We start from the raw sequence: 26,921 nt of genomic DNA, 5'->3' as shown, positions 1-26,921 counted from the left end.
AGTTGAAGGGTAAAATATAATAGTCATTCAATATTTTCCAATGCTTTAGATGTAACGGTTTGATGACAGCATTTGCAGACAACTCTGGTGCTGATTGTAATCAAAGCCCAAAAAAAAATCCAGGTTAAAATTCTGCTTGGTGAATGCAATAGTGTTCAAACCATTCTGGTAGGGAGTATGGAATATTCTCAGTGACCTGTGGGCCTTCATACAAATGTATACTTAAAAAGGGACAAAACCGGTGTGCAACATTAGAACAAATTCAAACACTAACCCTGGCACCAGATCCTATATACTAGGGCTGCTGTTAAATTAGGTGAAACATCACGAGAGAACTTGAAAGCACTAGCAAAGAAGGTCATTGCAACTTCAGTTTCTAGGAACAGTTGGCATGTGTTGTTCAGTACCCTTTGGGATCTTTATGCTGCAACCTGAAGTGCACATTACTAAAATAATCAATCCCCTTGCCTAGCCATTTGAGAAAGCCACCATTAACAGTATTAAATTGCATGGCACATTTTTATTTGGAAGGCCTGTATGATTATCACCTGAAATGGTCAATGTGCACTTATTAAAATGAAACAGCTGAGTTTAAGCAAATGCAGAGTGTGACTGGATGTTTCAACATAGTCACTACCACTTGCTTGGATCTTACTCAGAAATGCTTATAGTTATGACTGTCTTGAAGTTTGCCCAAAGCCTTATTGTTCCACTGTAAGGTTTATAAAAAAAAGTTATGCAAGTCTGAACCACTTTTACACAGTATTAGTCAACTTAACACCAAAGAAAGTTCTACCTCAGTTTGAACTTGCTTTTTCTTCTATTATGTAGGATTATTTGCTTTGGATCAACATTGTAGCTTAAGGAAAATGCACAAATTGGAGGACCATGAAGCTTAGAATTACCTCAGCAGGCTTTGGTTATTAAGTGGCCATAGTGATTTGATAAACCCAAGCCCCTGTTAGAAGATCAAGTATTAGCTGGGAATCTCAATTGAACACAACCAATGTGTACAACAGATGCAGGACAAAAGCCAATGTCATTTTAATTTACTCAAGTCTATGTACAGTATATAGTTTTAACAAGTGGACAAGTTAACCAATTGGCAAATCAATCTCAATACAACAACTCAGCAATAAAGGCCATTAAAGGTACAAGTTTAATATTTTGAAAATGCATATACAAAGAACTCAACATGAAATAAAGCTTTTGTTTTAACCAAAAAAGTTACAGGACAATGAAACATGACACTTCAAATGGAAATTCAATTTGGTAAAATTTTAACACTGAATTCTACAAGGATCCTTAGCATTTATTATTCCCACAGGAACCCAGTCTGCACTTATGCACAAGTATCTCCCACACCACTCCCAAGTACAACAGTCCATCAATAGCCTTTTAATAGCTCAAGCATGTAGCAAATAGTAGTCAGACTTCAGATCCAGTACCTAGCTGGTTCTAAAACGGATCCTGTGCTGTCACTTGGACTGTACTAAGTTAAAGCAAATCTAGCACAGTTTCACAGACTTTACATAAGTGAGATTTTGTCCCATCCAAACCTTAGGTTGCCTCTGGGGACAGTTACAAATTCCATATAAATCATTGGCAGGAACAATTTGAAGTGAACTGACATTAGACAAAATATTGCTACTAAAAATCAGCTCACCAAGGCATATGGTGGCCAGTGATACTTTAAATATCTAGCTTTGTGATAAAGGACTAACTCAGCTTGGTGTCAACACATCGTGGAACAATGCTGCTAGGTTGTTGGATGTGGCACTTGGGAGTGTGGCAACATCTTACAAAAAGCCATTAGTTGATCGTTAAACAGAAGCAATTACTGTGCAAAGTCTCATGTTTGTGGTAAGGAATTTTAGAACAGCAGATTAAAACCTAGTTATGGATAAGTATCCAGTGGAAAATAAATCAGGAACAAAAATTCATTTTGACTACATAAAATGTTACATTAGAAAGGGGGAAATTCACCATTGGCTATTCTATTCCTCCCATCATCGCACGGGTGGTTGTGTGCAGGGTGTTATTGCAAGATGATTTTTTTTTAAACAATGCTTCAATAGGTCAGCCTGCAGGCACTGCTCATAACAGTGAACAAGGGCGTCTTTTCTTCTTGGGTTCTGGTGGCTCCAGGGCTGCCAATATCGCTTCGTCAAATACATTCTTTAGTCCTTTCTGGAAAGTGGGAGAGAAAGGTGGGGTCTCATTTGTTACAGATTCAAAAATAAAAAGAACCAAACCAAAAGAAACTACATTTGGGAAACAAATCTTGATGACACGATTAATATTAAAGATGCACAGTTACAGAAGACATTCTAAAGAGCTACTACTGATCAAGTTGAAATACCCAAGGTTGCAACTGCAAAAGGATTTTAAAAAGTATACCTTTACCAAGGTCACCATCTTTGTGGTGGAATAGTTTCTTCACAAATTGACCTTAAACTCATGACCAAACAGCACCAGGTTATCCTCACTCTGGAATTTGCTACACTCAAGGTCATATCAAATTTTAAATATAATTGAAAAACATACCATGGAAGCTTTACTTTTATCCACAATTAGTCATAACTAATAGTTTATCACTTCAGACTTGGTCTAAATGAAAGACAAACTTCTTGGACTCTATCTACTCCAGGCAAGGAAACCATTTAATTTAAGCTTGTTCCAACAGGACAGTCCATCACTATACCCAATGATTGCAACTCCAACAGAATACTACCCACCCCCCAACCCCTACACAACAGCAGCACCAGAATGAATCACTTGAAATGCACATTTTCATTATGTTTATGATTTAGCAAATACATCAAATTTAAAGCTTGTATCTGGGATGTTGGCACCATAACATGCTGATATTTACTGTACACTATTCTACACAACAGCTACCACTAACCACCTTAACTCAAATGGACAAAAAAGTCCCTATAGCTAAATTCTGCTTTGCAAAGACAACTTCTATGAAGGAAACTTAAAGCCTGCCACTGGCAAAGTTGTTGGGACTCAGTGGTTAAGGACATTCAATATTTAAATCTTGGGGACAAAAGACAATAGCTACTCAAGCACCCAACTAACATTTGTACAACAGGCTGGCTCTAGGCACTAAGCACTTTGTCAAAGTTTTATTTAGATAGCAGCTTCAATGATGCTCATTTTGCAAAACTTGGCTGTAGCTAAACAGTATTTAGCATAACTGCAGTTTTTGCAATATTGCTTAAAGAACTGTCTCCATGCGAGAATCTCCTTGTGCTTTACCAGCTGCACAAACTGAAGCTGTTGCCCAATCTTCAGCACTAATCTAATTTTGCTTTGCAATACATTAGAAATTTAAGTCAAGAAAGGAGGTACTTTAAAACAAAACTGGAGATTTTTCTTGCAATGTTCTAAATAAAAAAGGAGACAGGAAGTAGGACAGAATTTAGAAAATTTCTGCAACAACTATTGCTAGGAGACTAAAAATAAAAGATATGCTGTTAAAGCCTCAGGTATTGAAGTCACAGTAATGGCAGAGGCAGTAATGCAAAAATGCCACACTGGCACTACCCTCGGGTGAAATAAATTTAGCCAATTTGTTAACAGCTACAGAGATGAAGGACACCCTTGTTTTCCCACACAGGTGAGGGAAAGAAAACAAGCAGACATCAAATATCCATATAGAATGCCATCAGCTCCATTTATACATGTCTCCAACATGGAGAGCCAGGAAACTAATTTGAACCAACTTTATTTCAATCAAATTAACAGGAAGACACCTGGGCAGGGAGAAAAGGTGCAACTGTACAATGCCTAGAAGAGTACACCACAATTACAGGAGTAGAAACGTTTGGAGAGGTCCAAAACGGCACCCAGCAACTTTTACATGTCCATATGAAGGAGAGAATGGAACAGTTTAAAAAGGATGCATTTGAAGAGCATTTCTATAGGATTGGATACAGAGAAAAGATGGAGGGATGCTTAGAATATACAGCATTTCCGCTTCCTTTGAGTTTCCGGTGGCTCGAGGGCAGCTAGGATAGCCTCGTCAAATACATTCTTCAGACCTCTCTACAAGACAAGGTTTGGAAGGGAGGAAGAGAGAGAAAGAGGGATGGGAATGGAAAAACAGCATGAAGTTAGAGGAGAGACTCAGGTTAGAAGCAAGACAGTTTTAATAGTACCCATTTAACCAGGGGATTTAAGAGAACCCAGCATGCATAACTAAAAACAAAAATAAAAATCAGTATTCAGGTTGAAGTCTGGGTACTTTGTTTCAAGCAAAAAACTTAAGCTTTGTGACAAATCTCACTGGAAACCAACTTACAACTTGGATGCTGACTAACTCACTTGATTCCAAGTTTGTGTTAAAGAAATAACATTTATTCACAATAAAAAGTGGAGGGTAGCAACAGCTTTGCTCAAAGATAGAACAGTGTATAGAAAGGTGATGCCAAGCTACTGGTTATTCCCAGATACAATTTGTTGGCCATGATATTCCAGCAATTATAGCCCTGCAAAATAGAAATGACTTCAAGTGGCAGAAATGAGTGCTTGCAGCAAACAAAAAAAAAAAAAATAGGGCCAGGTTAGCAGTTTATTTGGATTCACTAAATTCAACAAAGCCTCAAAACAAAAAAGGTTGATCAGTGATTCGAGAGCTAAAAGTCTGGATGCATACATCCAGTTTTTCACCATGTGAAAAGCAGTTTGAATCATAGCAGCAAAATTTAAGTTGGTTTTAAAAAATTCAGTCAATATTTCACATTTAATCATTACTCCAAACTGACATTCCACAGCTCCAGTTCCAAGTTGACCTCAGTCTAACCAAAGTAGGTTTGTTCCAATTTTGAAAAAGAGCAGCTTGGAAAAGACATTTTTGCAAATCAAGTTCAGAAAGTTCTTAAATCAGAATAAAGAAAAATGCAGTGATGAGAGCTCAGGTCAAAGTTTTAAGCAGAGAACTACAAAATACAATTAAACAATTGAGGGAAAAAAAAATCAGTATTAGCAGTCATAAAATCAAAGTCAGATTTAAGTGTTCAATTTTATGCTACACTGCTCATTTCACATGGATGCAGAGGACAAATACTCAGCCATTTAAAAGCAGAACAGGCTGCCTCCACATTTTAAATATTGGGAACCCAACCTCTGGTTTGGTCCAAAATCTGCCAAATGTGCAAGACTAAGGCCACTGAGTATGGGAGTCATGCTCCAATTTATGCAGGGAAAGTGAGGCTGAAAGCTAGCAAGATAAAATAGATCCAGACAAGATATCCATACAAGTTAAAAATTGTCACATTAATTCAGTCAAAGGTTCTCAACATCCCCCCCTCCCCCGCAACTCAAAATGGCAAGGCAGGGGCATATGCACACAAGTCCACCTTGGTTCCCTTCCCCCCTCCCCCACAAACTTAAAATAAAATTATGTGAGGAAGCTTAAAACTACTTCCATGAACCCCCCACCCCCTCAATCTGCAATTTTAATAATGATTTTACAAAATGGATAGGATAATTAAACAGTTTGGAAGTTACTTAAATTTTCAAAAAAACAGCTGCCAATTCCAAAGATTTATATCTGAAAACTATGTCAGTAAAGTCAGCTAGCTTTCTGCCCCACTGTTCAAAATCTGAAGTATTTGCTTTGCAGTCAAGTTTTTACATGTGGAAAATCATGTTTCAACTATGCTAACTGGTAGCTCAACTGATGGGAGATGAATTGCATAGGAGAGCAGTTAAACATTGCAGAAGTGTAAAGTTGAAGTTAGCTCACTACCAGCACAAAAACAGAGGGAGAATGCTGTGGCTGACTCCAAGAAACCTGCAAGTCTAGTACCTGCAACAAGAGACTATCCACCTTGCGCAGCAGAAAGGAGGGGAAAGGGGTAGAACTACAAACATTTATACCCTCTGAAGTATTACTCTGCATCCCCAAAAATTTAGGTATGCAAATAGTTAAATAAACAATGTTTTATTGCTGTGCAAAGGATAGTTTAAGCACTCACTTGTGTCAGAGCAGAGCACTCCACATATTTGACTGCTTTCAGATCCTTGGCCAGTTTTTCAGCATTATCCAGGATAATGGGCTTCTGTTTGTTCTTGGCAAGCTTTTCAATGGTTGAGGAGTCATCCCTTAGATCAATCTGAGTCCCAACCAGCAGGAATGGAGTCTTTGGACAGTGGTGAGTTATCTCAGGTACCCACTATACAGAGAATCAGCAAAAAGAAATCAGAACACTTTCAAATGATACCTCCAGCAACTAGAAACAGTAACCAAAACAGAGCATCATTGCTTTATGGATCAATCTGTTGTTAACACAACAATGCCCTGCATATAAGCCTATTGGTAGATTGTAATGAAGTCTTATTAAAAGTAAGTTTGCTGTTTGCTTTTAGTTCTGCATTGGAGAATTTGTCATTGAACCAGTTGACAACTGAGCCTTCGGAGGAGGATATGGACTAAGCCAAGTTAAAGTTAGAATACCTCCATTCCAGCTTGTTGCTAGAGTGGACCAAATAATCCCAGTGTAAAGTTACATCACTTGGAGGAAATTGAAAGCAGTCTTCTAAAAAGCAGCTGTGAAATGGTTAGTTCAGGAAGACCCAAATTAGTTCATTAATGTTCTTTAGGCAAGGCAGGAATAAGACCTCATTTAATGTAGCCTCAGACAGAACAGTTCCACACCATGACTGCAAATTGCCCTGATGAGAACAAGTGAGCACTCCAATGCAAGTTCCAAGAGGCACTACAGCAAAAGGTAGCAATCACGTTATTCGTTTTGGATGATCAGCCACCACTTCCCATCCCTTGGAAGTATTAACAAGGCTACCACCACTTGAGGGAAGTGCAAAGCAAGTAGAATATTCTAGTCCACTCATCTCACTTGAGCGAGAGACCAGAAACAAAGGTCTGACTACTCCAGGTAAATGGAGCAGGCAACTGAGCAAAGGTTTAATGGTTTTCAAAACATTAAATCTGCAGCAAGCAAAGGAACTGGGCCAAGGAAAAACAAAATACCAACCTTTTCTTTAACATTTTCAAAAGAAGATGGTGACACAACAGAAAAGCACACGAGGAATACGTCAGTCTGTGGATAACTCAGTGGTCGTAATCGGTCATAGTCTTCCTGACCTGTGGACAAATAGAAGACATTAAGAAAACTGACAGCAAGTATCAAATTGCTTGCAAAAACTGGGTAGAAAAGCTAGAAATTTAAACCTAAAGATTACATCTAATATCTGCACAAGATATCCATTAATTACACTAGGGAAGATTTCTTTCTAGCTGGTAGGAAGTTGGCATCGCCACATTTTGAACAATTAATTTGGAGTTGGAGTTGAAGATGAATACAAGGTAGAAAACTGATGCACACAATCTATTCACCCACTCTTAGAGACTAGAGATACTTCTGTGAAGTACAGCACCCAAGGTTAACATATTGACTAGCATTGATGCCTCATACCAGAGACCTGGGTTCCAATGTTGGGGACTGTGCTCTTTGTACTTATCCCTTTGGTGCTTCAGTTTCCTCCCACAGTCCAAAAAATGTGAGCTGATCATGCTAAATTACCCATGATGTTTAGGGATGTGCAGGCTAGACAGATTAAACATAGGAAATGCAGGGATACTGAACAGTTACTAAAGAAAACTGGTATTAGAATCCCCAGTGCAGGAACGGGCCATTTGGCCAAGTGAGTCTGCACCATCCCTCTAAAAAGCATCCCACTCAGTCCCAGACCCTCACCTGGGGCTGGGCCAAAGTAGGATACTCTTCAGAGTGGGTCACGCAGACTCACTTGGTCAAACGGCTTGGTTCTGCACTGTGGGGATTCTGATTGTAATACCATTAATTTCTCCCTTGACATTGTCTATTTGAACAGCAGCTGTCTTCAAAGTGGAGTTGAAAAACTCAACCTGTTCACAATGAAAAAAATGAGGGGGAGTGAGGTGGCAGTTTATCACAGAACATGGCGTGATCAGGCAGCTTGGCAGAGTGATCCGCCAAAGGTTGCCCAATCCAATTTGGGCCTTTAATTCTGTTTCAATCTGGATTATTATTTTGCACATTAACTATAGCATTCAATCCAAATGCTCAGAAAAGTTAGGTTACAAAATGCAGAAAATCTGCAAGTTTTATTAGCACTTCCAAAAGGGGGAAACAAAAACTAACCCAAATGCCAATAATATAGCCTATTGGTGTTGGTCCAAAAACCTTACACAAAACAAAGCACAACTATATCCTATCACAAGAATAGAGAGACCATTAAAGGGCTATCTGCATAAACCTAGCACAGAATCAGAAGAATACTTTAGTAGGGACTTGTCATTCTTACCAAAATGACTTATGAAAAATACAAGCTTGTGCTAAACCTCACCTGTCTCAATTTTAGGAGATTAGCAAATGTTTCCACATATCAGGGCAAAAACAACAAAAAAGTTTCTTTGCAAAATTCAAAGTCTTAGCACCTCAAACAACACATTATCCCAAACACCTACCTGCTATAATTTTCTGACGACATCTAAAACTTAAGCAGCAATGGACAATCAAAGCTGACTACTACCCCCCCCCCCAAATTCATTAGGTGAACCTTCTTACCTGCAGTGTCAAACAGTCCTAAGGTATATGGTTCACCTCCAATCATAACTGTTACAGCATAGTTATCAAATACCTTTAAAAGAATAAACAAAATTAATTGGAACATGCAACTGCAAACCCTCGACTTGTAGGCACGATGAGGAAAAAGCTCAAACATTTAAGTCGCTACTGATTGGCAACTGAGCAGAAAATCTGTTTAGTAACAGTGCCATACAGAAGAAATACTTAGTGTACAAGATGGTTCTCTGAATTGAGATTTTGGAACCGGAGAACATGCAATCCTAGACTAAGTATTTAGAAAGGAATAATTGGTAATCTAGCTAGGCAAGACCCCTTGCGAATTTAATTTGAGTGATGGCATGGATTCTGTAGTTTCCATTCATTTAGATTCAATGGCACAAGCTGACTGATAAATTGGGGAACATAAGGGATGACAGTGGGTAAGCAATGGCAAACATTTAGAAAGGACACGTGATTAGTTTTTCCATGTGCACTGACTGCTGCAAAGTTGGAAATTCAGGATAATATTACATCTAATAAGTGGGCAGACAAATCGGTTATACAAAGCAATACAGCCAAGAACTGAGCAGTGCAGATTTCAAAAGGACTGATTAAAAGGGAAATAGTGTACAAGAATAAGCTTAGGGAATATTCAAAGCTTTTAAGAGTTGTGGAAAAAAGACGACAAGTGTAGTTCCTTTACAGTCAGAAACAGGAGACATGGTGGAAACATGGTAGATCAATAAAACACACTTTAGCAGTATTCACAAGACCACAACATTCCAAAAAACTGAATATCAGATCTGGGTTAGAAAGAAATTGAAAATCCTTATCTGTAGGGAATGGTATCAGAGAAATTGACAGCTTTGAAGGCTGATAAATGCTTAAAAGAAATGGATCTAACAATAGTGAATGCATTGGTGAGCATTAAGATTCTATAAACCCTGGACCACTTCTGGATGGGAAGTTAGTATGGTGATCCCACTATTTTTGAAAAGGTGGGATAAAGATAATAGATGGTTAGCTTGTCACAGAATGGGCTAAATGCTAGAGTCCATCACAAAAGACGGAAGTAGAATACTCTGGGCACAATGGCTCAGTGGTTAGCACTGCTGCCTCAGCACCATGGTCCTGGTTTGATTCTAGCCTCAGACATCTGTGTGGAGTTTGCACATTCCACATGTCTACATGGGTTTCCTCGGTGCTCTGTTTCCACCCACAGTCCAAAGGTGTGCAGGTTAGGGGAATTGGCCAATTTAGCATGGCTACACTGTTCAGGATGTGTAGGTTGGTGCATTAGTCAGGGGTAAAATGTGAAGTAATAGGTTAGGGAAACTGGTCTGGGCAGGTTACTGAGGGTCAGTGTGGATCTGTTGGGCTAAGTCGTCTTGTTCCACACTGTAGGGATTCTATGAAAAAGACAGGATTGATGATCAGCATGGATTTACAAATGAGGAAAAATGTTGATAGGTCAAGCATGAGTTAATAAAGGAAGTTCGAAATAATTGGTCTTTTTCCCAAGTAGCAGGCAGTGCTTATTAGGGCACTTCAGGAATTAGTACTTGGACCCCAGCTATTCAATACATATTAAATGATTTGCGTGAGGTTAGTAAATGTAATAGCTTCAAGGTTTGCTGTTGACCAACCCTCTCCCTGACCCAGCTTAGACCACAGTGACAAACTGGAAGGCAGATCATCTGCATGATATATTAAGAAACAGATGCAAAGGTATCCTTGTTTACCAGCCAAAGTTGGAGGTGCAGCAGATAGAGGTGGTTAGTAGTATATTGGCCTTCACAGAGACAGGACCAGAGCATAGCAGAGTGCTTTGCTGCAGTTGTGCAGGGCCTTGGTAAAACCACATCCAGAGTACAGTGCAGTCTTGATCTTATTGGAGAATGGATGTTTGACTACAGAGGAAGTGCAATGCATATTTACCAAATAGATTCTAGGATGGCAGGACTGACTTAGAGAACAGATCACTCAGGACTATATTCACTGCAGAGCAGTTCACAGAATGAGGGGTGTATTAGAGAAAAGTGTTTTAAACAGGATCAGACAAGCTAAGTACAGGTAGAATGCTGTGAATGGCTGGAGAGTCCAGCACCAGGAGTCAGTTTAAGGATGAATGTACATGGAGAAGTTTCTTCACTCAAAATAGTGAGATTCTCAGCCAAAAATGTGGCTGAAGTCAAAGGATTGTTTTAGGAAAGGTTAGATATTGTTCTTAGGATTTGAGCATTGACAAACTGAAAACAGACAGGGAAGCAATTAAAATGGAGGATGTTTAAAAATGCCTGAATTAGAGACAGGTTTGTGGGCTGGCAGAGGAAATGTGACAGACAGTATCACTGGAATTTCAAAAACATACTGCAGATGTTTCATAAAAAGTCAGCTCAAGTTCAAGTTTTGATCCGTAAGTCAGGAAAGTCTGCTTTAATATTTGACAAAAGCAAGTGATTTCAGAATAGTGAATAATTCTGTACTGGTGATGGTAGACTTCAAATGAAATAGCTTAATTTACAAACAATGACATTAAGCTTTCATAGGATCATTAAATGTTTTCAGCTCTATTCTTCAGACATTGTTTGTTATGAATTATATTAGTCTCAACCAAAAGCTAGTGGATCAGCATAGGAACTGGACTTCAACTGGTTCCACAAGAATTGTGCAAATCATTGTAAAACAAAAAATATGAAATGTTAGTTTTAAGTTTAAGACTTGGAGTTAACCTAATAACCATTCAGGTCAAGAAATCAAATTAAGGCCTGCTAAATGGGAATCGGCTTGAACTCAGACTTGGCCAAGACAAAATGATAGCACCACATTATTCAGCACAAGAATACAAAACAGCATATAGCTGCTCAAAAGGAGATCGGGTATAGCTAACAATAGTTAAGTCACTAGAGCATGCTGCTGAATGCCCCAATGTACGTAACAGCCACATGAGAACATAAAATGGAGGGAATAAAAAAATACAAGTTAGACTGGAGGATATGGAAGCTACATAATATGGTATCAAATTGGAGCAATGCAATACTGTAGGATATTCAAACGTAGGATCAACATAATGGTCAGGTTAACTAGCCTATGGTTAAAGTCAGTGATTGGATTTAAACATTTCCTTTCAAATTCAGCTCTTAATGCAAAGGACTAGGCACCACAGATCCTACTACGGTGAACCTATTCCAAATAGAAGTAAAATGAGCATGTATTCAACATACTCCCAATCTGCCTGAATTTCAAAAATCCCAGCCAAAAATGCCCCAAGGACCAACTGTATCAACACAATGTCAGCACTTCATTTCCAAGAGGGACCAAGTTTTAAGTGAATGGAGCAGGCATAAGTGGACAGATTAAAGAACATGCCCCTTCAAGAATGTGGGCAGTGTTCCTAACGTCTACACTGTAGACTATGGCAATTACACAGTACTAGCTTATGTAGCCAAAGGTCACTGCCTTCAAACACGCAGAAAAACAAAGCAGTAGAAGTGATGTCTGGCAACCACTAGATGGAGGGGAACATAGCTACTGCCGAGTCAACTTCAAAAGCTTGTTGGGGTTCATCATACCAATTGTAACAAATTACATACTAGAACCAAACTTTATTTTGTTCACTGAAGATTAAACACCTTTAGATATCTGCAGCCTTTTTACTTACTGTAGGAACATATTCTGATGGAAATTTGTTTGTAGTATAGGAAATCAAGAGACATGTTTTACCAACAGCACCATCACCAACTACAACACATTTAATAGTCTGCATAGTTGTTGGTCACTATTCTCCACTTTCACACTGGATCCAATGTATTACAGATCTGAAAGAGAAATCAGAATTGTTATAGCACATAACCTTTTCGACCCTTGTACAGCAAACTTTATAACCAGCACCTGATCAACTGGCACCCTTGATTAGTTTAAAATAATACACCTTAAGTACCACGAGGTGATGTCTGGAGTACTTATGTTGCAAGAGTATAGACTGTGTATACCCCAGAATTGTTGGTTATGTTGTGAAAGTCATTAAAGATGCTGATGGCTCAAAGCTTTGCTTGGAGTTTACTGCACTTATACATTTGAATTTGATTAAACAGCATACTCCTGATCCCACAGGTACCAGTTAAAAGTTTGCTGTATTACAATGTTAAAGTTTTTAAAAAAACAAAAATACCCTCAGATCAGCAACACTGACAAGCCTGAAGTGAGGATGAGGCAGCTAAAAGCATGATAGAGGTCAAGGTAGAAATAGGAAGTTCCCACCTGCAAAAGCAATGAGAACAGTAGTGCAAGTATTTGTGGAGAAGACAAACTCCACCCAGGTAGCTAGCAATTTTAAAAAATAATAATTAGAGATTAGATTCCCTACAGTGTGGAAACAGACCCTTCGGCCTAGCCAAGTCCACACCAACCCTCTGAAGAGTAACCCACCCAGACCCATTTCCCCTCTGGCTAATGCACCTATCACTGGGCAACAGTATGGCCAATTCACCTGACTTGCCCATCTTTAGATTGTGGGAGGAAACCAGAACACCCAGAGGAAACCTACGCAGATAGTGGGAGAACACAAACTCCAGACAGTCGCCAGATGTTGGAATCGAACCTGGCAGCCTGGTGCTGTGAGGCAGCAGTGCTAGCCACAGCCACCATGCTGCAATTTATTGCATATATTATTGGGAATCTGAAAGGGGTTTCTAAGAGTTGAAAATACTTGATGTAACTTTGTTCAACACAGGAAGGGACAATCAATGTTTACTGGAAGTGTCCTGCTACAGTATACCACAATCAGGAATCCCATTTTTGTTCACCTTTTTCCTAAAAAACCTGTTCGGAGATATTACACATCTCTGTAGAAGGTGGACCTTCCAAACAAGCCTCAGCCCAGGAATAGGGACTCTGCATCTCAGAGCCCTTTACTGCAGACATTTAACAGCTAGAGGTCATTTAAGTATCCAGTCAAACTGGAATGTGCTTAAACTAAAAAATTTACACAAATTCAGCTTGGGAAAATGTTCAGCCAAAAATCCATAAAGCTTTAATTTGAAGGGAATGAATTTGTGTACACAACCATTCAGATCTGTTGCATAAAGTGTTAGTGGCTCATTGAGTAGCATTAGACAAGGGGGGGGGGGGGAGGAAGATTGTTATTTTTAGATCCACTGAGCATGCCCATCATCTCAACTCATGTCAAAGACTCCAGCCCCCCACATTTCAGACAAACTACTTGGAATAACCCTCAAGCTGCACTGGTCATACAGAAATTTGTATGACTAGTACTGGCTTCATGGATTGAATCCAAGCTAGTTGGAAACTCAAATTTGCCAGGGTGTACTAAACTAGCGAAAAAAAATAGGCTTTAAGGCCATTTGTTGTCCAATGAATAACTGGCAAAATGAATTTCAAACTCCATCTGGAAAAGGAGACAGGCTCTTGCAGGGAGTTTGTATTAAGAATTGGTGGTGATCCAAATCAAAGATTTAACACCAATGTAAAACAACCCACATTTACTGCCAACACAGCACAAGGTTTGAAAATACTGGTTAACAGCTTACTGTACCTTAGATAAGCAAAAATATACATCAAGTACTGCACGTTTACTGTATGATTGAGATGAGAAACTTGAAAGGGTTCAAAAGAGATTCAAGGATGTTGCCAGGGTTGTAGGATTTGGGCTACAGGGAAAGGCTGAATAGGCTGGGGCTGTTTCCCCTGGAGCAGAGACTAAAGGGGGATCTTAGGTTCCTAAAATTAGGGGCATGGATGGGTAAATAGACAAGGAATTTTTCCTGGGGGTGGTGGCAAACGACAACTCTGGAACGAGAGGGCATAAGTTTAGGCTGGGAGGGGAAGTTAAAAAAGGGACCACATTGGGAAACTTTCATACAGGAAGTGGTATTTGTATGGAATGAGTTGCCAGAGGAAGTGGCGGAGGTGGTATGATCTGACATTTGATTATGAATAGGAAGGGTTGAGGGATGTGGGCCAAGTACTGGCAAATGGGACTACATAGGTTAAAATATCTGGTCGACATGGATAGGTTGGACCAAAGGGTCTTGTTTCCATGTTGTACATTGAGACTGGCAACTTGAACATCTGTTGTAGTTAAGGGTATGAGAAAGCTGTGCCACTAAGTTTCAGGCAAAGATGCATTTAAATCATAAATCACTTGCATAAATGTATACCCCTGCATTATATTTACTGTTTGTTAAAACAATATGGATCTCAACCAACAGTATGGTCCTGATGCCAGTTACTAAAAAGGTTTAGTGGTAATGCCATCTCTAGGTTGCAATCTGGTTCTGTTCTGGAGCTGTGTGCAAGTCGGAACACAGGACAAACAGCTGCAAGTGTAAGGAAATGTAAGAATATGCCCTATATATAAAAATGTAATTTTATGTCAGGTATTTGTAAATCAGGGCCTCATGACAGCAGCTAGCAATTTCAAGATGGAGGAAAACTAATCTTGCAACATACACCACAATAGGAGCAAAGAACTGTCAACTGCTTGCGTGGTAGCATCTTACAAATAACCCAGAAACAAGATGTGCACCAAGTGTTTGTGGTAAGAACACTCCATAACCAGAGAAAGGGCTGAAGTTCGACAAGGACTAAAATGCTAATAGTTTTGCTTCACCAAGATCCTGCCTAGCCCAAGTGTTTCCACACAATACCAAGAATATTTCAGGAAATGTCAGGACACTAATACACCATCTTCCATGCGTATTAAAAGAAATCAAGATTCCTTAACAGAATAAAACAAGTAATGTCTCGAAGCTATAACACATCTTCAGCCAATGCAGTCTCAAGTATCAGGATTGTAGAAAATCTTCCTTGGTGAAAGCTCTAAATTAGAGTGTTAAAATTCAGATTCATGCGTAGTTTCTGAACACCATAATCAGGTGTACAGATGCACCATGAGGTCAGAATCTTCACTTGGACATTTTCATGAATTGAAAGGTCAAAATCCAACAGGACCTTCAACATGCAGACTATGCTCAATGGTTTAAATAGTGCACTAGCGACATATCCAGAGACTTGAACCAAAGGGAAAGTCTCAATTGACAGGAGGTTCCCAAACTAGCCAAGTAAACTTTCACCATACAAATACACCATGTTTGGAGAGAAGTTACTATGAAACCATTATCTATGGAGAACTAACCTTAACATGGAATGTTAGTTTCCCCACCAAAACATTGTATTTAGTGTGTCTTGTTGCAGGCAATGAACACACTTCAGTGCCAATTGCTGCAAACCAATGTCTTCACCTACCAAGATACAGAAACTTAGTATTTGCTGAGTGCCTTTAGTAACTAAGCAACTTTCAAAGGTGCCACAATTGATGCTCAGCTACAATCCAGTAGCTATCCTACATGTTTGTAGGACTTGCAACACTCCCTTCAGAAACTGCACTTAATGCTTTAACTGTAAAGCATTCAAGACGTCCATCGGTCATGTCAGGTGTTAGATAAAATGCAAGTCTCAAGGCACTTCAGAAGTCTGAGTCAGATATACAGCACAAAAACAGACCCTTCAATCCAACTCATCCATGCTGATCAGATATCCTAGAACCAATCTACTCCCATTTGCCAGCATTTGGTCCATATCCCTCTTAAACCCTTCCTAATCATATACTCATCTAGAGGAATTTTAATGTTAAGTTTTGTGTGGCAGCTCATTCCATACACCACCCTGTGTGAACAAGTCACCCCTCAAGACCCTTTCAAATCTTTCCACCCTCACCATAAACCTATGGTCTCTAGTTCTTGACTCCCCTAACCCAGGAAAATGACCATGTTGACCATGCCTATTTACCGTACCCACACATTTTATAAACCTCTACAAAGAGGTCATTTCTCAGCCTCCAGGCAATATTGTCCAGTCTATTCAGCCTCATCCTATAATTCAAACCCTGAAACTGCAGCTTCAAAGTAAAATTATTCACTAGGTAACATTATGGGAGACAAGCAAAGACAATTGATCAAGTTGGATGGATTGTAGCAGAGAAAGAAAGGTTTAAAATGAGTGGGAAGAAATTCAGAGCTTGGGTTTAAGATAAGGTTTATGCCTTTGATTTGTTGTTCGGGGGGGGGGGGGGGAGAAGAAGAAGGGAGAGGGGAGAGGAAGAGGTGGTAGGGTGACAAAGATGGCTGGGAAGAAAAAAGTGGGACTTTACTTGGAGTCCACACTCAGCAGGCCATGCTGACATTCTCTTTCCCTGCTGGAGAAATGCAAAGATTTAACTTCCATCACAACACAGGTGGCCAGGCCAAACAAAAAATTAAATTCTGTTTAAGCAAACTTCAAGTCACCAACTAAGTTTCTCCTGGCAAAATAATTACTTCCAGGTGAAAGAGGGGCAATATTTTACCAGTGTTCTCCACAGAAATTTGAAATACCAACTTCACCACAACCTCCAACTGGTTTGCTACATGATTCTCACTATCATTAGATTGCCTGAAAATGAAGCAGGTTGATAAAGGTTTGCCTAAGAAATGCAATGTTGTAAAAGGCAACAAGGTGTTGATTTAAGAGTCCCTGAATGCAAGTCAGCATCCATTTTTCATGCAACATTGGTGGAAAATATTTTACTTCTGAACAAGTCCTTGCATGGTTTGTTTTAATCTGAAAAGGGCACAATTCAATTGAAGGTATGGGGCACAATATTTAGAGGGGGACTGAAGAAACATTTTCATTCTGGAATTCGCTGCCTGACCAAAAAAAAGGAGGATGGTAAGAGGCAAGAACTCAACATTTAAGTATATCTAGATGTGCACTGATTCCAAGGCATACAAGGCTATGGGCCAAATGCTGGAAAATGGGGATTAGAATATTTCAGTGCTGGTTTTTGATTAGTACAGGCTTGATGTGCTGAAGGCCCTTTTTCTGTCAATGGGTTTTTAGTCTGGGGTATGATTTTCACTTTGGGGCATATACTGCACAGATATGCAAGAGTTCCTGACCAGGTCACAACCTAGATGAGGCCTGATCCATTATCTAAGCTTTAATTGTAGGGATTTTATGAATCTATGGTTCTATGCTAAACACCTTCAAGGCTACTGCCTGCTTGCTGAATGTTGTGAGAACTGGAGCTGTGGACAGCATACAGATAGCTTTTTTAAATAAAAGCTGTTTAGAGATGTCAAAGCTAGAGACTGCAATTCTGTCTAGACCCATTCCTTTGTTTGGGGGGGCGGGGGGGAGGAGGAGGAAGAAGAGAGGGAGGGAAGAATCAGTGGGCTATTATAAAGCACATGTAGGAAGGCAAAATGACTAAAACTGTTTTCCTGAATTAAACCACCCATGACACTTATCTAAAAAGGAAATGCAAAGCCTGAGGTTTAGACAGCTGAAGAGTTATCATAAAAATTTTTAAATTCAGAAGGGCAGGTGCTTAATTCAGAATTGGAAGAATGCAGAAATCAGTGGCTGTACAGCTGGAAGAGAGAATATTGTAGCTGTGGGATTCTAAACAAGTATGGTGAAAAAGCATTGCCAAAATAATAAGCCAAGGTAGATCAAAACACATGGGATGTGCAAACAAGAGTTGGATTAATCTATAGGCAAACTACTTCAGTCATTTCAACTGAGTTCCTTAGATAGTGATGCCAACCTCCATTAAAATTTGGATTTTCATGTTTATTGTGGATTTGGTGCTCAGCTACAAATTCCTGATTTTTCAGCTATGTTATACACAAACCAAAATTTGCTGGTCAAACAACCATGCTAAGTCAAACAACAAAACAATTTCTATTAATGCAACTTTCAGTGCAAAGTCACCACTTCAGCCTAAATCTTCACTCAAATCTTAAGTACTACTGCAGTTAGGACAGCAAACCATACCAAGGAACAGTGTTCTTCAGAACCACAGCATCCTAAAGCACCTCACACCCAAGTACTCTTGCAATGTGCATTCAACATTGCTCAGTACATTACTACTGCAGACCATTATGCTTCCAAGTTCAAGTAGCAGTACATTACAGATCAGACTGTTTACCTACCCATAAATCTTTACACAAATTACAGAACAGATTGATCAATGGTTGTTCAAACCTGGACTTCATTTAGTTTGGAGGCAAGTTTGGTCAGACTTTCAGGGTGAATTTGTGCTTCTAGAATCAGCATTTGGGCTAAAACTTAATTTTCACTGAATATGGATGTCAATAGATTTTTTTGCCAATCCAGTTACCTTCAAATGTACGGGAGCAAGCTACTGATTAGAATGCTGCAGACAATGGCAGCATGCAGGAAGAGACAGGATTCAAAAGGTACACCCCAGTACTGTTAGAAAGGGGCTTCAAGTATATGACCACCCAGCAATATCCAACTGTTTCAAGTCAGGGTGGCATGTTTAGTGGGGAACTGATAGCAGTGCTCCCATGGCATAAAGAATCTCTTGTCCTAAGTGGTAGAGGTAAAAGCTCTAGACAGCGATATCAAAACATCAGAACAGTCAGATATATAGCACGTATACAGCATGGAAACAGACCCTTCAGTCCAACTCATCCATGACGACCAGATATCCCAACCCAATCTAGTCCCACCTGCCAGCACCTGGCCCATATCCCTCCAAACCCTTCCTATTCATATACCCACCCAGATGCCTCAAGTGTTATAATTGTACTAGCCTCCACCACTTCCTCTGGCAGCTCATTCCACACACATACCACCCATGTGTGAAAAAGTTACCCCTTAGGTCACATCTTTTTCTTCTCACCCTAAACTAATGCCCTCTAGTTCTAGACTCCCCTACCCTGGGAAAAAGACCTGTCTATTTTCCCTATCCATGCCCCTCATGATTTTATAAACCTAAGGCCACCCCTCAGCCTCTGACACTCTGGGGAAAACCCTAGCCTATTAAACCTCACCCCATAGCTCAAATCCTCCAACCCTAGCAACTTCCTTGCAAATCTTTTCTGAACCCTTTCAAGTTTCACAACATCCTTTCAGTAGGAAGACATTTACATTCTAGTTCATTAAATTATTCAGCCTAGAAGGCAAAAGCCTTCCTGCCCCGTGAACAGTCCGATTACATGGCACCACCCATCCTACATGGGTTCTGGAAAGGCTAAACATTTACCCATTAAAATCAACATGGAAGTCAATCCTGAGACAGTTCACAGAAATAGTTGCCTTTTCACATGTTAATTAACAGCTGATTTAGAAAAAAGTTCAAGTTCTAAAACTGAAGCCTCATTGTGAATGTTTTCCATCAACTAAGCTCACTAATTACAACTAGCAGTGATCTTGGAAGAGGACACGCTTACATTGTAACAATTTACTAAGTAGTCAATTGTCACAGACAAGCTGTTGCTCTGCACAGCTTTTGGAAGAGCATTTTGAACATATGATCAGTGAGGTGTAAACACCAGCCTTCAGAACGTGGGTCTCTTGCAACCAATGGAGCACAGGAAAATATTTGGACAGATTGGGTCACTGAGCTTTTGGCACTCATGGTGGCATTGCCCATGTAAAAAGAATTTGGCTGTTGCTGTCAGACCCACTCAGAGCCAACATCCTCAATAGCCAATCTGTACAGAATTCACTTAAGCACATTAAAGCCACTTGGCTTTATAGCAATTAAGCTGTTATCTGGAACCCTACAAAGTGGGAGAAAAAAGTCAAATGCTAAAACAAAATACTATTGGTAGTTCAGAGAAGGCTCGTTAGAATGGACTCCTAGTATATAAGAATTGTCTTACAAGCGGAGGCTAAAAAGGTTACAATTCAACACAAGAATTTAGAATGAGGGATGATCTTAATGAAAGATGGAATTCTTGAGGTTGGTAGAGTACAGAGGAACCGCGATTAACCGAATGAAATCTTGAGGTCCTGATGGAACCATTACAAAGACGTTTCCAATAGTGATCATGTCTTTTGTTTATAGTGATTAAACAGGCAGAGTCTCCAATGGCAGTCTGCCACCCTCCTTCTCGCCCCATACACTTTCCCTGGAGTTCTACACGTGTAGATCTTAAACCCTGCTTTCCCAGATAATCTCTCAAACATTTGTCTGTACAGACAAAGGTGGAACTGTCAAAATGTTGCAGTAAAAAGTTGCGGCTATGTGCAAAGGTGGTGTCAGGGGCAAGGTCTCACGCACTGTGCTGGTGCAGCCTCCTGAACAGGGAGCAGACTTTAAAAACTGAGCCCCAGAGGAAAGGCATTTAAATCGATTAATTGAATAACCGGATTATCCAAATGAAATAATGTCTGCCCATGACGTTTGGTTGATCGAGGTTCCCCTTGACATGTTGGAGGGTGGGGTTTCCCCCTTCTGAGAGATTCTAGGACTGGAGAGCACAGTCTCAGGAATAGAAAGGTGTCAATGTGAAGAGGGACTGTGTGGGGGAACTCCTTATCAAGCACTGTGGAAGCAGTCCTTGTATATTTTTTAAAAAAGGGAGAAAATTAGATTCCTGATCAGTACAGGAATCAAGGATTATGGGAAGGCAAGAAAGTGAACACAGTGTCAGATCCTGTTGAATGGTGGGGCAAGTTCAAGTGGCCAAGTGACCTTTCTAGTTAGCAAGGTAATATTTGTAGCTCAGGTTGAGTTTTGGATGTAGGTTTGCTCCCTGAGCTGGAACCTTCCAGCTCAGCAAACAAACCTATATCCAGACATTTATGGCCTGACTTCATGTTCTTATCTTAAGGTTTAAGATGTTTTCCATGCAGAAAATAGAATTGGAACTTCCATTGTTGCACTAACATACATTCATGCCTAGTCATGTTATGGCTGCCATGCACTCAAGCAATTATGGCTTTTGCATTTCAATATTTGTACATGCATCTCAGCAAATTGGCAATATACAAGGTCAGGAACCAAAGCATAACAGAATGAATACATTACCAAATTACAGGTTTGTGAGAACCTTTTTGCCAGTTTAACTAATTTATTAGAGTTAAGAAACCATCAAGCATACCATTCCTTGTACAGAATTCCAGCTTCAACTATTGAGAGGTTGTCTTGGCCATGGAGTCACAGTAGAATATGCATTACATCCTGACTTGAAATAATAAGTGCACAAATCAATTGTCAATTCTGTTGATGAAATGGAGACTTCCTGCACCAAAATCTTCATCAGGGGATCAGAGACATACTGTAAAGGCAGAGTCTGAAATTTAGAGCTTAATTCCTAACATTCACTGCAAAAAGCAAGCTTGAAGTGACATTATGTGCCAATACAGAATTTCTTTAAAAACCTCTACCATGCTATTCTGACTCAAGTCAATTTGTTGCACCAAAAGTTAATTTCAGCATAGCATCCAAACTTCATTACAAATCTATAAACAAACCAATGTCTAACAATACTTCCTTGCTAATCATTAGCTGATGAAGAGTCATGGGCATCAACACACTAGTTTTATTCTCTGTAAGGATGGTAAGACAGAAACTCAACTCTAGCTATTACCTGGCATATAATGTGCTGTTTGCAAACCAATGATTTCACCTGGAGTGCTTAGACAAAATAGTAAAATCAAAGCTACACAAGAGCAGAAGAGTATTTCTTTCCCGAAGGAGGGACCTGTGTAACAGTTAAGGGAGTTTGGATTCACTGTTTTGTCAAACTAGAGCTCTCAGGCCAGTTCATTAATAATGAGAATTTCTTAACTAGGTTATCACAACAGGGCTTGGTTTGACCATCCAGAGAGTAGGGTAAAGTGGATTTTTTCCAGCTCTACCAACTCCATTTTATTTTGCCACTTTTCAAATCTACCAAGATGTGGGTAGTAAGTCTAACCATCATAAGCATTTGGATGGAGTAAATCAAGTAAGTGTTTTCCTTATTCATTTTTCTATGATGACAGGCAAGAGAATCAGTTGGAGAAAAATGACAAAGAAATACTCAAAAGTGAGTGCAAACAAAGCACTGTTCCCTCTCCATGTCAGTTTCAACATCCCTCCTTTAGAGGGAATTTGCTCAGTTCCATGGATTCTCATGGAAAATGACAGCGATTGCAATGTCTAAGTTGACTAAATGAAAAGGCTCCATCTCCTGACTGCTGCAAAAACTGTTCTCAATACACATGTGGCAGGTTCTACACATGCACACTTTGAAACACTGCCAGTAAAAACTGGTAGTGCCCAAATACGCACAAACAACAAAATAGAGTTTATCACAGGCAAGGATGTTGCACATGCAGAAAGTGGAAATGCTTCAAGGGGTGTCAGAAGACTCAAAACCTAAGGTATTTGTCAACCCTATTTTGGAGTGGGCAAGCAGAGAAAATTGGCCCACAATTTGTAACGTCCAAGAGGTCAGAACCATTACAACACGCAATCTCATTTAGAATCGATTTAGCACAATGTTTTCTTGTCCATCCAGGTGTGGTGTGAAGACTACAAAGAACTTGCAGCAAAAGCTTTACGAAAAGCAGACATTATCCAACACCAGATACCATACAGACTGTCTCTGGGGAAACAAATCATTTGATAGCCAAACCTAAATCACAACTAAAACATGAACCTAAGATGAGGCCAACTCAGTTATCAAAAGCTACCAAGAGGTACACAAGGTACTAGAAAGTCAGACTACATTCATTAATGCCAATTTAAAGACTGCAACTTTCAGCCCAAATTTTCTTGAAACTAATGAAAGTCAAACCAAAGCTCAGTTTAAAAGAAAACAGTGCAATGAAAATTGTTAATCACTTGCAAAGCTTGCAGTTTGGGAGATGCAAAATCCATTTACTAATAACATACACAAGACTCATCCCTGGATAGTTTCATGATGGCTCAAGAAACTACCAACTGCTAGAACAGGTGGGGAAAGTGCACCAGACACAGGATATCCACCGAAGACTGTTAGTATCTGAATCTAGGTCAGCAAAGTTGCAACATGAAGATAAGCACAGCAAATCTGATGCATCCTGTAACCAAGAAAAATTACATGAATACATACAAGTTTAAAATAGAGACTTGGGGGAGAAAGTGAGGACTGGAGATCAGAGCTGAAAATGTGTTGCTGGAAGAGCGCAGGTCATGCAGCATCCAAGGAGCAGGAGAATAGACATTTCGGGCATGAGCCCTTCTTCAGGAATGAGGAAAGTGTGTCCAGCAGGCCAAGATAAAAGGTAGGGAGGAGGGACTTGGGGAGGGGCACTGGAAATGCAATAGGCGGAAGGAGGTCAAGGTGAAGGTGATAGGCCGGAGTGGGAGCTGGGGCGGAGAGGTCAGGTAGATAGGCAGGGGGAAACAACTTGTCAAAGTAAAGCCTAGATTCAAGTGGTAACTATTAAATTCCACCAACCCCGAAAGAATCTGTAGTTACTAGGATTTTTAAGAATCCCAGCAATGCAGTCATACAGAAACTATGATGCAAAATCTCAACTTTGGTAATTTTCAAACACTTACCCCAGGGCTGCCTGGTTTGCAGAGATCAGCTCCCAGCATAACATTATAAACTCCAATAACCAAATTTGTTATCAATGCTGCATTTCTACGCTAATATTAGAGACAGTCCAACCAATAGAAAACAACATTCACTAGAAATTACAACCAAAACACTTGAAAGTAGGTAGTCATCCTATTATCCTGCAAACAACAAATGTATCAGTGAACCAAGATTCAGATATAGCAAAGATCTGAACAACTAGTGATATATCCTCACAGGAAGCCAAATTCAAAAAAAAAAGGCAAGTAATTTCATTTTTGCTTTGATAATCACAAAACCAGACAAGGACATGGCATCACAGTACCACCTTTCCAGATTGTGCAATCTGCATCTGTTATGAAGTGGGGGGATCTATTCTTCCTTTAATTTTAGGGGGTAAAAAGTTGGCCATGGCACAAATTTGATACATCACGACTTTCTTTTGAATAAAGTTGTTGAGCAAAAAAGGTACAGGTTGAAGTTGCCTTACCCGAAGTGTATCTACATGCAGTAGTTAAGATTTTTTAACAAGTGAACAGAAATTTGCAACACTAGAGAAAGAACAGTGGAATAGTCCTATCAGACAACTCAAGCAAGAGACAACACTGATAATGGACTAAATACTGCAGCACATTCAAGATTCCATAATTCTCCCTTGGGGGAGAGCACCTAATGTAACATTAAATCAACAGGCAATTTCTCAATTATACTCATGGGTTTTGCCAGATTATTAAAAAGGTCTCCACATTGATCAACTCAAATTTGGGTCACTGAGGACATTTGATCATCGTGCCCTTGAATTGATCAAGCTTAAAAACAGTTGATACAGAATTCTAGATTTTTACATGCTACATTCTTTCTGGCTTAGTCTTGCCAGGATTCATTTTCCCCCTTTCCTAGCGGAAGACACTCAGGAAATTCAAATACAAGTGAAATAAAAGTAGTAACAAATGCTGAAAAGATGAATAAACCAAAATACTCAGCAAGTTACATAGCAACTGTGGACAGTGAGTGGTCATGGTTCAGATCAATGATTTGGTCAGATAAAGGTCAATCTGATGCTCAAAAACTGGAATCTCATTTTATTACTGTTCAACTATTTGCAGTAGCCTGTTTCCATTTCAAATGGAAGCCAGATCTAATCCTGGACTCTGGCTAGAATGCTAGCGAACATCAACTTAGAAAAACAAAACTAAACCTAACCCATTTTCAAAGACAGATTCAGTCACGATTACAACAGATTAGCTGAAGCAGTTTTGCAGACTTCCTGTTACTGAAACAGTTCATGCCCAAGAAACACAAACCATACCAACTGCACACGTCAACCTGGCTCAGTTCTACAAACAATTCACATCCCAGGAAGATTTGATTCAATGCAGGAATCAAAGAAAAGAACAATTCAACATGTTTTACTAATACTGCTGAGTGATTTGGTGACACTCACCAATGGCAGACTATGACTTTCCTCATCATATCAATTTCACAACTGTTGATCTGTGATTCAGAAGCAAATCACCAGAGGAAACATACAATCTCCATATTGCAACTTTCCATCAACACTGGGTATCAGCCTAATGAAGCAATACCTTTTTGAATATTTCAATGACAGGGACAGCAGACTATTGCACAGAAAGGCTCTACTGCAGGCTGTAAAGTGTGTACAGAATATCTGATTCTATGGAAAACACTCGAGCTGTTCATACTGCCCTATTGTTTCCAGTAGCAGTACAGCCTCACTGCAGTCAAATCCCCAAACAGCTGACAGAACATTTTCTATACAATACCCTACCTGATCAAAACTCCCCAACTGAAAATGAGAAATCTGCAAACATTTGACCACTGAGTGACATCCAAACGGACAAAGTTTGCCAATTTATTCCTCAGGCTTGGCCCCATTTTCATTTTCCCCAAACTGCAAAATAAGCCTTACTTAAAAAAAGGGGAAAATAGCAACATTGAGATATCATACTCTTTTAACTTCCTCTTTAAATGCTTTGTATTTCTGAGCAACACTAAAAGCAGGAAACCCACTTCTGATCATTTGTTTTAGTTTTCAGTAAGACACTTCCCCAGCCCCCCTCCCACACACAAAAAAAAGAGAGGAGATGGAGGATGCTGTTTAAGGTCAGCTCGGAGCTGGAATTCCGAGAAGGAAACCACCTCCAAACTGCGGCATTCGGTGGGAGCCGAGTAAATGCAGCAGTTAGCGGCGTCGCCCTTCATCCCCCTTGGCGGTGTCTCTCTCTCTCTCTCTCCACCCTCCCAGACCCTGAGGGCAGGAAGCGCCCGGACGGGGCCACACAGCCCCACCCCAAGGCTCCAAACGCCGCGGCGGCAGGATCAGAGAGAGAGAGAGCGAGCCGGGAGGGCGCTGCCCCGGGACCGGCTCCGACACCGACACCCGGTGAGGCAAGGCCTCAGGTACCGCACCGATCCCATCTCCTCCGGCCCCAGCTCTCCTCCCCCCACCGCCCCCCAGGGCGCCACCGCCCCGCTCTGGACGCCAACCCCAGAGGATGGTGCAGGAAGCGAGGCCCGGGGCCGGGCCGGGCCGGCTCTCAGCGGCACAGCCCGGGAAGGAGGGAGAGGGCTCACCCCCTCCCCCGAAAACCGACCGTCTCCACCGGGCGTTGGCAAATGCACGGGGTCTCCGGATCTGCTTTAAACTGCAGCAAGGGCACGTCGCGATGACGTCATCACGCGGTCCCCGCAGGCATCGGTGGCTTACGTCATCGCACTCGGTCTGCGCAAACTCTGACTTGTAGGTGGATCAGGAGTGGCTCAGGGATCAGGAGAGGCTCAGGGATCAGGAGAGTGGATCAGGAGTGGCTCAGGGATCAGGAGAATGGATCAAAGATCAGGAAAGTGGCTCAGGGATCAGGAGAGTGGATCAGGAGTGGCTCAGGGATCAGGAGAATGGATCAGGAGAGGCTCAGGGATCAGGAGAGGCTCAGGGATCAGGAGAGTG

At 40.4% G+C, this 26,921-nt stretch overlaps 1 protein-coding gene across 2 annotated transcripts; it reads right to left on the bottom strand.

The window, feature by feature from the left end:
* Positions 1-1,020: 1,020 nt before the first annotated feature.
* Positions 1,021-26,644, bottom strand: cdc42 (cell division cycle 42). Of its 2 annotated transcripts, none has more exons than XM_043675616.1 (6): positions 26,549-26,634; positions 12,244-12,400; positions 8,583-8,655; positions 7,008-7,117; positions 5,991-6,188; positions 1,021-2,190 (listed from the first exon to the last, which is right to left on the bottom strand). In XM_043675616.1, exons 2-6 carry the CDS (start codon positions 12,346-12,348, stop codon positions 2,098-2,100), a joined length of 579 nt encoding a protein of 192 aa, XP_043531551.1. In that variant the 5' UTR covers positions 12,349-12,400; positions 26,549-26,634; the 3' UTR covers positions 1,021-2,097. The 2 variants fall into 2 exon arrangements, with proteins under 2 accessions (XP_043531551.1, XP_043531552.1); XM_043675617.1 differs by having other exon boundaries at positions 2,126-4,056; positions 26,549-26,644.
* Between the last annotated feature and the right edge of the window lie 277 nt (positions 26,645-26,921).

The sequence above is a fragment of the Chiloscyllium plagiosum genome, chromosome 34 (genome assembly GCF_004010195.1).
Source record: "Chiloscyllium plagiosum isolate BGI_BamShark_2017 chromosome 34, ASM401019v2, whole genome shotgun sequence".
NCBI classification, from domain to species: Eukaryota; Metazoa; Chordata; class Chondrichthyes; order Orectolobiformes; family Hemiscylliidae; genus Chiloscyllium; species Chiloscyllium plagiosum.
The sequence above is the reverse complement of the archived record's forward strand: the minus strand, read 5'-3'. Positions and strand labels throughout refer to the sequence as shown.

Coding starts and splice junctions, on each gene's coding strand:
- cdc42 (XM_043675616.1), bottom strand. CDS start 12,348: ATGCAGACTATTAAATGTGTTGTAGTTGGTGATGGTGCTGTTGGTAAA. Junction 6,189..7,007: donor TTGAAAATGTTAAAGAAAAG/GTTGGTATTTTG, acceptor TTCTCTGTATAG/TGGGTACCTGAGATAACTCA. Junction 2,191..5,990: donor AGTGCTCTGCTCTGACACAA/GTGAGTGCTTAA, acceptor CCCACTTTCCAG/AAAGGACTAAAGAATGTATT.